Source organism: Oncorhynchus nerka, linkage group LG7 (genome assembly GCF_034236695.1).
Source record: "Oncorhynchus nerka isolate Pitt River linkage group LG7, Oner_Uvic_2.0, whole genome shotgun sequence".
Classification (NCBI taxonomy): domain Eukaryota; kingdom Metazoa; phylum Chordata; class Actinopteri; order Salmoniformes; family Salmonidae; genus Oncorhynchus; species Oncorhynchus nerka.
The window spans coordinates 18029038-18042045 of record NC_088402.1 but is presented as its reverse complement, the minus strand read 5'-3'; the positions used below and the strand labels follow the sequence as shown (position 1 = coordinate 18042045).

General features: G+C 48.4%; 1 protein-coding gene across 1 annotated transcript in view; it reads right to left on the bottom strand.

Moving 5' to 3' along the window:
• The window catches only part of LOC115131245 (tax1-binding protein 1 homolog A-like), a 47385-nt gene that overhangs the window by 20166 nt on the left and 14211 nt on the right, over nt 1-13008 (bottom strand). The window contains exons 4-8 of the mRNA XM_065020270.1: nt 10464-10738; nt 2281-2429; nt 1248-1338; nt 995-1180; nt 674-925 (exon numbers count right to left, since the gene is read on the bottom strand). Of these exons, the coding sequence (XP_064876342.1) occupies nt 674-925; nt 995-1180; nt 1248-1338; nt 2281-2429; nt 10464-10738 (953 nt within the window). The remainder of the gene's footprint in view (nt 1-673; nt 926-994; nt 1181-1247; nt 1339-2280; nt 2430-10463; nt 10739-13008) is intronic.

Sequence of the window (13008 nt, the reverse complement as noted above, 5' to 3'; positions counted from 1 at the left end):
ATGTGACCAATAACATCTGCTCACCATGTGTGTGTGTCCAATAACATCTGCTCACCATGTGTATGTGACCAATACCATCTGCTAACCATGTGTATGTGACCAATACCATCTGCTAACCATGTGTATGTGACCAATACCATCTGCTAACCATGTGTATGTGTCCAATAACATCTGCTAACCATGTGTATGTGACCAATACCATCTGCTAACCATGTGTATGTGACCGATAAAAATAGATTTGATATACTTGAAGAAATTAGGAGATGGTAATCTCCCTGAATGAGGGAATGTTTAATGCCGCACCCAGCAGACTGTTGACCAATCACGCTCACGTTGTCATGCTGCGTCACACCGTTGCTAAGCTAATAATCACCCAATCCCTTCATAAAAGTCAGGGTGAGTCAAGAAACCTGCCTATTTTCCTTGACTATACAATATTCCATAGAGCAAGTTAATTATCTCACATCTCTGAAAAGATTTGTAATGTGCTTCTTGTTCATGTAATTCATGCTAATGTTGCGTTTTGTGCTAGAGCCCAATTGACTCCCATTCACTCCTTTACCCAGAATGCACCACACAGTCAATTTACAACATAGAGGCAAAATGCACAATGGCCGTTAATATGAACTGAATGGAGTTTACCATCTTCTTATTTCTGTTATGGTCCCCTTACCACTTCCTGCTGGGAGGTGGTCCTCATGTGGTCCAGCTGCGTCTCCATCCTCCGGCATTCGGCCTGGGCATCGGCCAGGCTGGCACGGAGGGCGTCGGCCTCTAGGCGGGCACGGTACAGCTCGGTCATGGTACGATCGCGGGCATTCGCTGAGTCACGGAGTTCCGACGCCAACATGGCGGCCTGCTGGCGAGACGCCTGGAGCTGCTCCTCACACTGGCGAAGCTGCTCCCTCAGACAACCCATCTCAGCCTGGAGAGAAGGCAGAGCAGACAGGTTAATACACACACACACACACACTCCCCCCACAACCCCCTTCACCTTGTCGACAGCGTGTGTGTGCAGCTCTTTCTCCACGCGGTCCTTCTGAGTGACGCAGGCTCGGAGCCTGTCCAGTTCTTCCTGGAACTGAGTGATGGTCACCTCTCTGTTGAGCTCCACAGCCTTCAGCATCTGCAGCTCTGCACTCAGCTTAGTGTTCTCCAGCTCCGTGCTGCGCAGGTGGCCCTACACACACACACAATTAGAAACTCACAGACATACACACACACACACACAGGGTGTATCCTCTCACCTTGTAGAGGTCCCTCTCGTCCTTGTCGTTCTTCAGTTGAGTCTCCAGACTGTCTCTTTCTGCTGTCAGCTTCTTCAACCTGTCTCTCAGACTGCACAATAACAACAACCATCACAACAGATAGAGGATTCTATTGCAATAACATCAATAATGTTAGTTCTCTGTAGAGTATCTATGGTGTGTGCATTTCTCATCACCAGTCCAGTTCCTATCCTTCCAGTGTGTGTGTTCCTCCTCACCAGTCCAGTTCCTATCCTTCCAGTGTGTGTTCCTCCTCACCAGTCCAGTTCCTATCCTTCCAGTGTGTGTGTTCCTCCTCACCAGTCCAGTTCTTATCCTTCCAGTGTGTGTGTTCCTCCTCACCAGTCCAGTTCCTATCCTTCCAGTGTGTGTGTTCCTCCTCACCAGTCCAGTTCTTATCCTTCCAGTGTGTGTGTTCCTCCTCACCAGTCCAGTTCTTATCCTTCCAGTGTGTGTTCCTCCTCACCAGTCCAGTTCCTATCCTTCCAGCGTGTGTGTTCCTCCTCACCAGTCCAGTTCCTATCCTTCCAGTGTGTGTGTTCCTCCTCACCAGTCCAGTTCCTATCCTTCCAGTGTGTGTTCCTCCTCACCAGTCCAGTTCCTATCCTTCCAGTGTGTGTGTTCCTCCTCACCAGTCCAGTTCCTATCCTTCCAGTGTGTGTTCCTCCTCACCAGTCCAGTTCCTATCCTTCTAGTGTGTGTGTTCCTCCTCACCAGTCCAGTTCCTATCTTTCCAGTGTGTGTTCCTCCTCACCAGTCCAGTTCCTATCCTTCCAGTGTGTGTGTTCCTCCTCACCAGTCCAGTTCCTATCCTTCTAGTGTGTGTGTGTTCCTCCTCACCAGTCCAGTTCCTATCCTTCTAGTGTGTGTGTGTTCCTCCTCACCAGTCCAGTTCCTATCCTTCCAGTGTGTGTGTTCCTCCTCACCAGTCCAGTTCCTATCCTTCTAGTGTGTGTGTGTTCCTCCTCACCAGTCCAGTTCCTATCCTTCTAGTGTGTGTGTTCCTCCTCACCAGTCCAGTTCGGTCTCTTTCTGCAGTCCTCTCTGTGTGACTCCCAGTAGGTCCTCCTCCAGCTGTCTGACCCGGTCTGTGGCCTCCTGCAGTCTCCTCCTCACCTCCTCCCTCTCCTCTGACAGGCCCTGGGAGGAGCGCAGCAGCTCCTGCAATCACACCACACTTAACCTGTCAATCACACTGTCAACCAATCAGACACAGGAAGTCAGTCCAGTCAGACCAAGGGTGTCAAACTTGGTTCCTGGAGGGCTGCCGAGTGTTTGCTGGTTTCCTTTCAATTTGTTTTCAATAAAGACCTAGATAACCAGGTGAGGGGAGTTCCTATCTAATCAATGACCTTAACAAGTCGGGAGGAGCAAAATCCTACAGAAGCTTGGCCCCCCTGAGTTTGCCCTTTTGTCAATCAATGGAAATGCTGTGTGATAATGAATGTTAGGCCTATTTCCCTTCAAACACACTGGCTAGTTTTCCCTCCTAATGTTCTGAAGAGGAGAGGAGACAGGGAGAGGAAGACCGTACTAGTTTTCCCTCCTAATGTTCTGAAGAGGAGAGGAGACAGGGAGAGGAAGACCGTACTAGTTTTCCCTCCTAATGTTCTGAAGAGGAGAGGAGACAGGGAGAGGAAGACCGTACTAGTTTTCCCTCCTAATGTTCTGAAGAGGAGAGGAGACAGGGAGAGGAAGACCGTACTAGTTTTCCCTCCTAATGTTCTGAAGAGGAGAGGAGACAGGGAGAGGAAGACCGTACTAGTTTTCCCTCCTAATGTTCTGAAGAGGAGAGGAGACAGGGAGAGGAAGACCGTACTAGTTTTCCCTCCTAATGTTCTGAAGAGGAGAGGAGACAGGGAGAGGAAGACCGTACTAGTTTTCCCTCCTAATGTTCTGAAGAGGAGAGGAGACAGGGAGAGGAAGACCGTACTAGCCTGTACCTGGTCCAGCCAGTAATCTCTCCTGTTGGAACACGCTCATGTTTAGAAGTAGAGGACATTAAATCACCCACAACACACACTGCACCTGACAGACAAGAATGCCTACACACACCCCTCCATCTCGCAACACACACACACACTTGTGCATCAGACGCAAACAGACAGGTGCAGTATACGAAAAATATATAAAACAAACACACACACACCTCGTCTCCCTTGGGCTTGGATCCCTGGATGGCCGTATGATTTAACTGCAGACGTTTGGGAGGCACTTCAGCAGCGCATTAAGACCTTATAAAACGTGTCATCGTAAAACTAGCAGCCGCAAAATATGTACTTATGTTTTCATGTTCCAGCTAAAGGGTATTTTAATCAGTGCTGACTAGGTGTATCCCTCTTTCCCGTACTACACACACACACACACACACACACTTCAAGCAAAGTTCATGTCTAAGAAAAAGCACCAGGGGGCAGTAAGAGACTGGTTCCAATATCATCAAACTTCTCCCCTGGCAGTTTGGTTATTCACTCTACAGCACAACAAAAAATAAATTACAACATTTAAGTCATTCTCAGCAGTTGCACTAAGATAAAAGATGAGACAGGAAAAGGAGCGAGAAAGACAGAGAGGGGGAGAGAGCGAGAGAAAGACAGAGGGGGAGAGAGCGAGAGAAAGACAGAGGGAGAGAGAGCGAGAGAAAGAAAGAGGGAGAAAGAGCGAGAGAAAGACAGAGGGGGAAAGAGCGAGAGAAAGACAGAGGGAGAGAGAGCGAGAGAAAGAAAGAGGGAGAAAGAACGAGAGAAAGACAGAGGGAGAGAGAGCGAGAGAAAGAAAGAGGGAGAAAGAACGAGAGAAAGACAGAGGGGGGGAGAGAGCGAGAGAAAGAAAGAGAGAGCGATGGAGAGAAAGAGAAAAAAGAGAGGGCGAGAGACAGTATTGCCCCTAGTAGAATGGCGTGACTGAGTCATGTTTGTCCCTAAAGCTGGGCAGGGCCTTGTTTCACTCAGGTGGTTTTGTGGACACCAGTCTCTCATTCCACACACATTGCAAGCGGGTGGCATTGTTAGTGTGTGTCTGTGCGGGTGAATGAGAATGAGAATGTGTGTGTGTGGGGAGGCGGAGTAGTTTGTGGGATTGACTGTGTGTGTGTGTGTGTGTGGGCTTGACGTCATATTTGATTACTATGTGGTTGAGATGGAATCGCCCTGACGCCAGATGCTTGGGAGACCGTATCCCGTTAACGTTCAGGCCCAGTGACTCAGATCATTAAAGAGGGACAGAGAGACTGGCATGCACACACACACACACACACACACACACACACACACAAACAAGCAAAGAAAAAAAAAAGAACAAATAATGACACTCTGCAAATACATAGTTCACAAAGAGACACTGCTTTGTGTGTACAAACATGGACAGAGATCATTCATAAACTTCAGGCCTTTGATGTTTTTAACCTGTGATCACTGAAGAGGAACTGGCACCGACCGGCTACTCACAGGTGTCTCTCCTGCTTCCCCTCTCTGTACAGCTTCCTGACTACAATATACAGAGCATTTGGAAAGAATTCAGACCCCTCAACACATTATGTTACGTCACAGACTTGTTCTAAAATTGATTAAATTGTTATTATTTTCCTCATCAATCTACACACAATACCACATAATGACATCACAATACCCCATAATAACATCACAATACCCCATAATGACTAAGCAGAAACAGGGTTGCAGAAATTAATACATAAGTATTCAGACCCGTTAAGAAGGACTTTGTTAAAGCACCTTTGGCAGCGATTACAGCCTTGAGTCTTCTTGGGTATGACACGACAAGCTTGGCAAACCTGTATTTGGGGAGTTTCTCCCATTCTTCTCTGCAGATACTCTCAAGTTGCTGCACAGCTATTTTCAGGTCTCTCCAGAGATGTTTGATCGGGGTCAAGTCTCGGCTCTGGCTAGGCCGCTCAAGGACATTCAGACACCTGTCCTGAAGCCACTCCTGCAACTCCTGCCTTTACATGGCTGTGTGCTTAGGGTCATTGTCCTGTTGGAAGGTGAACCTTTGCCCCAGTCGGAGGTCCTGAGTGCTCTGGAGCAGGTTTTCATCAAGGATCCCTCTGTACTTTCCTCCGCTCATCTTTCCCTCGATCCTGACTAGTCTCCCAGTACCTGCTGCTGAAAAACATCCCCACAGCATGATGCTGCCACCACCATGCATCACCGTAGGGATGGTGCCAGGTTTCCTCCAGACATGACACTTGGCATTCAGGCCAAAGAGTTCAATCTTGGTTTCATCAGACCAGAGAATCTTGTTCAGGCCAAAGAGTCCTTTAGGTGCCTTTTGTAAACTCCAAGCGGGCTGTCATGTGCCGTTTACTGAGGAGTGGCTTCAGTCTGGCCACTCTACCATAAAGGCCTGATTGGTGGAGTGCTGCAGAGATGGTTGTCTTTCTGGAAGGTTCTCTAATCTCCACAGAGGAACTCTGGAGCTCTGTCTGAGTGCCCATCGGGTTCTCTGTCACCTCCCTGACCAAGGCCCCTCTCCCCCGATTGCTCAGTTTGGCCGGGCGGCCAGCTCTTGGAAGTCTTGGTGGTTACAAACTTCTTCCATTTAAGAATGATGAATCACTGTGATCTTGGGGACCAGAAATGTTTTGGTACTCTTCCCCAGATCTGTGCCTCGACACAATCCTGTCGTCTCGGAGCTCTATAGACAATTCCTTCAACCTGGCTTGGTTCAGATCTGAAATGCACTGTCAAATGTGGGACCTTATGTAGACAGGTGTGTGCCTTTCCAAATCATGTCCAATCCATTTAATTTACCACAGGTGAACTCCAATCAAGTTGTAGAAACATCTCAAGGATGATCAGTGGAAACAGGATGCACCTGAGCTCAATTTCGATTCTCAGAGCAAAGGGTCTGAATACTTGAGGTATTTTTTATATACACTCTTTATATACATTTAGTCGACTGGTCGATTGTTTGGTCGATAAGACTTTTGATATTTAGTCGAGCAATCAGTCGCAAATTACTGTTATTTCTTTCATGGTGCACAAGACACCTGTCTCAGTGGATTAATGCATTGTGGAGGCTGTGGGGATGGCACAGTCCCTCACTCTAAGACGTGCATTACTGAAATTGTATATGGTGATATTATGTAAGAACGATGTCGCAACACTAAGAAAACAAATATTTCATAACAAATGTGCGTTGGATAGCGGTCACTGTCTGCGCTTCTGAAACATTGTGCTGTTAAATTGAAGTCTTTTCCTAGACCATGTTGCTATGTGCATAATAGCAAAGTTAACCAGCATATTGGTGTTGAGAACAATGCGGAGAGAGGAAACCAACTTAAATAGGTCCATAATCAATAGTCTAACCGTTAAATGTGCCTGGCTTCAGAAATCATCCATATATTCAGTAGCAGTCAAAAGTTGACACACCTCCTCATTCAATGGTTTATTTATTTATTTTTACTATTTTCTACATTGTAGAATAATAGTGAAGACATCAAAACTATGAAATAACACATATGGAATCATGTAGTAACCAAAAAAGTTTTAAATTAAAATATATTTTATATTTGAGATTATTCAAAGTAGCCACCCTTTGCCTTGATGACAGCTTTGCACACTCTTGGCATTCTCCCAACCTGCTTCACCTGGAATGCTTTTCCAAGTCTTGAAGGAGTTCCCACATGCTGAGGACTTGTTGGCTGCTTTTTCTTCTCTGCAGCCAAACTCATCCCAAACCATCTCAATTGGGTTGAGGTAGGGGTGATTGTGGAGGTCAGGTAATTGTGGAGGCCTGGTCATCTGATGCAGCACTCCATCACTCTGCTTCTTGGTCAAATATCCCTTACACAGCCTGGGAGGTGGTGTTGGGTCATTGTCCTGTTGAAAAACAAATGATAGTCCCACTAAGCACAAACCAGATGGGATGGCGTATCGATTCAGAATGCTGTGGTAGCCATGCTGGTCATGCGTGCCTTGAATTCTAAATATATCACCTACAGTGTCACCAGTAAAGCACCTCCACACCATCACACCTCCTCCTCCATGCTTCACGTTGGGAACCACACATGCGGAGATCATCCGTTCACGTTGCGTCTCACAAAGACACGGCGGTTGGAACCAAAACTCTCAAATTTGGACTCATCAGACCAGAAGGACAGATTTCCACCGGTCTAATGTCCTTTGCTCATGTTTCATGCCCCAAGCAAGTCTCTTCTTCTTATTGGTAGTGGTTTCTCTGCAGAAATTCTACCATGAAGGCCTGATTCACACAGTGAAGGCCTGATTCCTCTGAACAGTTCATGTTGAGATGTGTCTGTTACTTGAACTTTGTGAAGCATTTATTTGGGCTGCAATTTCTGAGGCTGTTAAGTCTAATGATTTTCCGGATTGACTGACCTTCATGTCTTAAAGTAATGATGGACTGACATTTCTCTTTTCTTATTTGAGCTGTTCTTGCCATAATATGAACTGAGACATATAGGGCTGTCTTTTGTATACCACCAATACCTTGTCATACAACTGATTGGCTCAAACGCATTAAGAAGGAAAGACATTTCACAAATTAACAAGGCACACATGTTAATTGAAATGCATTCCAGGTGACTACCTCATGAAGCTGGTTGAGAGAATGCCAAGAGTGTTTAACAATTTTTTGATTAATACATGATTCCATGTGTTATTTCATAGTTTTGATGTCTTCACCACTCTTCTACAATGTAGAAAATATATTTTTTAATATATATATATAGTTTTTAATTGAATGAATAGCTGTTCTAAAACTTTTGACCGGTAGTGTATATATACAGAAATAAGACATTTTGCCTGTTTGTTTAATAGCGTACCGATTCCTTGAGCACCAAGCCTCACACAACCATGTTGGATAAAGCAATTTCACAAATTCAGCTGTTTTTAATCTTTGCTATGCTGTAATAAAGGCTTTTTACATTCTTGTTTTTTAACAGAAAAACAGCACCTGTTTGTCACATACTACTGACGCAGCCATCACTCCTATACCCTCTTTTCTTATTATTACCATTGTTATTATGATCATCATTATAATATGACTAATGGCATTACCATCAGTAGGGTTAGTATAGCAGCCTTGTATAACTACCATCGATCTGTAGACCTAAGGCCTGTTCAGCGGTCTTCATACCATAACTTACTTAGGCCCATATGTCAATATATCGGCTGCTCTACCCATCAATCATGCAATCGTCCATGTCATCACACAGCATACGAGTCATTCATGATTTGAAAAGCAATCAAACATTTTAGTTTGAAAATGAAATAACAAAGGGAGCCTTGAATAATTAGCCTAAACTATAAAGAAACCATTCCATGTTGGCAATTGTATTCACAAATGCATGCGACTGTTTTTAGTCTTTGCTGTAATAAAGGCTTTACAAAAAAGATACACATATACATTCATTTAGTGTTGTTAACACTGTTCCAAATGGTCATTTATATTGTAACCTAACAGCACCTGTTTGGCACAGATAATATCCAGGCAGCGTTTGCTCTTAACATTTCTTATTTTTTGTCATCACCAGTTGCTTCCACAACTAAGTCAAATTTCTTCCACAGATCTGACTTCCCCTTTCCCTCCTGAGCAACCAGTAAACATTCCCCCATTTCGAGTTTATTTTCACATTCTCCACATCCATTTTGCTGTCACGTGTTACAGTGTTGGGAGTTTGTTATAACCAATTTATTGATGTGATTGTGACAGGCTATAGGTCAGGTCCTATTGGTCACGTGCATGAGATGCATACATGTGTCACGTAAAGAGAGCAAGGGTTCAGGGAATAGGGAAGGTTTTTCCTAAACAAATGAAGGTTTTGGTAGCAGAACTTTCTGTGGAGGTCGTTGCAGCAGGGAGGAGAGAGAGACAACAGCTGCTTGTTGTCTCTCTTTTTTCACCAAGTCTGAGCCTGGCCCGGTGAACTCCCTCTAGAGCCATTTGTATCTTAATTCTTTCATCAAACAGTGTACTTAATGCATCCAACAAGCTCAGTGCATATAATCAATTTTATTAAAACACATAGGGTGTGTCTATATATGGAAAAAATACACATTTCAACCATGGATTGTGCAGCCTCCTGTGCTCATCTCTCCTCCTCTCCTCTCCCTTCCTCCCTCCCTTCCTCTCCCTCTCTCCTCCTCCTTCCCCCTCTCTTCCTCTCCTCTCCCTTCATCTCTTTCGCTCTTCCTCTCTCCCCTTCTCCTCTCCTCTCCTCTCCTCCTTCTGCTCCCACTCCTCTCGTCCTCTTCCTTCCTCTCTCCCCTCTTCCCCCCTCTCCTCCCTTCCTCTTCCTCTCTTCCTCTCTCATTCTCTCTTCCTCTCCACTCCCTTCTTCTCTCCACTCCCTTCCTCTCCCCTCTCATCCTCTCCCTCCTCTCCCTTCCTCTCCCCTCCTTTCTTCCTCTTCCTCTCATCCTCTCCTCTCCCCTTCCCCTCTCCACACCCTTCCTCTCTCCTCTCCATTCCTCTCTCCTTTCCTGTCTCATCCTCCCTTCCCCTCCTCTCCTTTCCTCTCCACTCCCATCTCTCCTCTCCCTTCCTCTCCCGCTCTTCTTCTCCTCTCCATTCCTCTCTTCCTCTCTCCTCTCCTTCCTCTCTTCCGGCCCTCTCCGCTCTTCCCCCTCACCTCTCTCCCCCTCTTCCCTCCTCTCCTCCCCACTCTTCCTCTCGCTCTTCCCCCAATCCTCTCCATCCCTCCCTCTCTTACCCCCCACTCCTCTCCTCTCCCCTCATCCTCTCCCTCTTCTCTCCCCCTCCTCTCCCTTCCTCCCTCTCTTCCTCAATCCTCGCCATTCCTCTCTCCCTTCCCCCACTCCTCTCCCTTCCCTCATCCTCTCCCTCTCTTCCCCTCTTCTCTCCCCCTCTTCCCTCCCTCTCCTCCCCCTCTCTTCCTCTACCTTCCTCTCTCCTCTCCCTCTTCCCCCTCTCCCTTCCTCTCTCCTCCCCTCTCCTCTCCCTCCTCTCTCCCCCTCTTCCTCTCCTCCCCCTCCTCACCTCTCCCTTCTTCTCTTCCCCCTCACCTCTCCCTTCCTCTCCCCCTCACCCTTCCTCTATTTCACCCTCACCTCTCCCTTCCTCTATTCCACCCTCACCTCTCCCTTCCTCTTTCCTCTCTATTCCACCCTCACCTCTCCCTTCCTCTACTCCACCCATCTCCCTCTCTTCTTTCCCCTCTCCCTTCCTCTCTTCCCCCCTCCTCTCCCTCACCTGGTTGTGCGTGTGTAGAAGGTAGCAGGTCTCCCTCTCCTGCTCCCTCTCTCTGTGCAGCCTCCTGTGCTCCTCCTGCAGCTGCTGTTTCTCCTTCTGAAGGTGATGTAATCTCTTCAACAGCTCCCTGCGCTCCTGCTGCGCCTCCTCTACACGCTGCTGCTCACCACAGGAGGGGAGAGGGGAAGAGAGGAAAGGGGAAGAGAGGAAGGGGGAGGTGAGGGGGGAAGAGAGGAAAGAAAGGGAGGGGAAGGGAGAGAAGAGGAAAGGAGAGGGGTGAAGAGAGGAAAGGAGAGGAGAGGGGGAAGAGAGGACGGAAGAGGAGAGGAAGGGAGAAAAGAGGAGGGGAGAGGAGAGGGGGAAGCGAGGAAGGGAGAGGAGTGGGGGGAGAGAGAGGAAGGAGAGAGGAGAGGGGGAAGAGAGGAAGGAAGAGGAGAGGGAGAGGAGAGGAGAAAGAGAGGAAAGAAGGAGAGGGGGAAGAGAGGAAGGAAGAGGAGAGGAGGGGAGGGGGAGAGGAAGGAAGAGGAGTAGGAAAGGATAGGAGGGAAGGGAAGAAGGGAGAGAAGAGGAAGAGAGAGAGGAAGGGAGAGGAGAGGAGGAGAGGGGTGAAGAGGAAATAAAGGGAGAGGAAGAGAGGAAGGAAGAGGAGAGGGGGAAGAGAGGACGGATAGGAGAGGAAGAGAGGAAAGGAAGAGGAGGGGAGAGAGAGGGGGGAGAGAGAGGATGGGAGAGGAGAGGGGGAAGAGAGGATGGGAGAGAGAGAGAGGGGAAGAGAAGAAGGAAGAGGAGAGGGAGAGGAGAAAGAGAGGAAAGAAGAGGAGAGGGGGAGAGAATAAGGAGGAGAGGAAGGGAGAGGAAAGGGGGAAGAGAATAAGGGAGGAAGGGAGAGAAGAGGGGAAGAGAGGAAGGAAGAGGAGAGGAAAGGAGAGGGGTGAAGAGAGGAAGGGAGAGGAGAGGAAGGGAGAAAAGAGGGGGAGAGGAGAGGAGGAAGGGAGAGGAGTGGGGGAGAGAGGAAGGGAGAAAAGAGGGGGTAGAGGAGAGGAGGAAGGGAGAGGAGTGGGGTGAGAGAGAGGAAGGAAGAGGCGAGGGGGAAGAGAAGAAGGAAGAGGAAAGGGAGAGGAGAAAGAGAGGAAAGAAGAGGAGAGGGGGAAGAGAATAAGGGAGGAAGGGAGAGGAGAGGGGAAGAGAGGAAGGAAGAGGAAGGGAGAGGGGTGAAGAGAGGAAGGAAGGGGAGAGGAAGGGAGAGGGGGAAGAGAAGAGGGGGAAGAGAAGAGGAAGGAAGAGAGGGGGAAGAGAAGAGGAAGGGAAGAGAAGAGGAAGGGAGAGGGGGAAGAGAAGAGGAAGGAAGAGGACGGGAGAGGGGGAAGAGAAGAGGAGGGAAGAGAAGAGGAAGGGAAGAGAAGAGGACGGGAGAGGGGGAAGAGAAGAGGAAGGGAGAGGGGGCAGAGAAGAGGGGGAAGAGAAGAGGAAGGGAGAGGGGGAAGAGAAGAGGAAGGGAGAGGGGGAAGAGAAGAGGAAGGGGAGAGGGGGAAGAGAAGAGGGAGAAGAGGAAGAGAGAGGGGGAAAAGGGGGAAGAGAAGAAGGAAGAGGAGAGGAAGGGAGAAGAGAGGAAGGAAGGAAGAGGAGAGAAGAATGAAGAGAAGAGGAAGGGAGAGGAGAGGGGGGAAGAGAGGAAGGAAGAGAGGGGGAAAATGAGAGGAAGGGAGAGGGGAGGAAGGGAAGAAGGAAGAGAAGAGGAAGGGAGAGGAGAGGAGGGAGAGTAGGGAAGAGAAGAATGAAGAGAAGAGGAAGGGAGAGGAGAGGGGGAAGAGAAGAAGGAAGAGGAGAGAAAGTGAGAAGAGAGGAAGGGAGAGGGGGCAGAGAAGAGGGGGGGAAGAGAAGAGGAAGGGAGAGGGGGAAGAGAAGAGGAAGGGAGAGGGGGAAGAGAAGAGGGGGAAGAGGAAGAGAGAGGGGGAAAAGGAGAGGAAGGGAGAGGGGTGAAGAGAGGAAGGAAGAGGAGAGGAGGGAAGAGGGAAGAGAAGAGGAAGGGAGAGGGGGAAGAGAAGAGGAAGGGAGAGGGGGAAAAGGAGAGGAAGGGAGAGGGGAGGAAGGGAAGAAGGGAGAGGAGAGGAGAGGAAGGGAGAGGAGGGAAGAGAAGAATGAAGAGAAGAGGAAGGGAGAGGAGAGGAAGGGAGAGGAGGGAAGAGAAGAATGAAGAGAAGAGGAAGGGAGAGGAGAGGAAGGGAGAGGAGGGAAGAGAATAATGAAGAGGAGAGGAAGGGAGGGGGAGAGGGGGAAGAGAAGAAGGAAGAGGAGAGGAAGGGATAATAGAGGAAGAAAGAGAGAGGGGGAAAAGGAGAGGAAGGGAGAGGGGGTTAGAGAAGAAGAAGGGAGAGGGGAGGAAGGGAAGAAGGAAGAGGAGAGGAAGGGAGAGGGGGAAGAGAAGAATGAAGAGGAGAGGAAGGGAGAGGAAGGGAAGAAGGAAGAGGATAGGAAGGGAGAGGAGAGGAAGGAAGAGAAGAATGAAGAGAAGAAGAAGGGAGAGGAGGGGGGAAGAGAAGAAGGA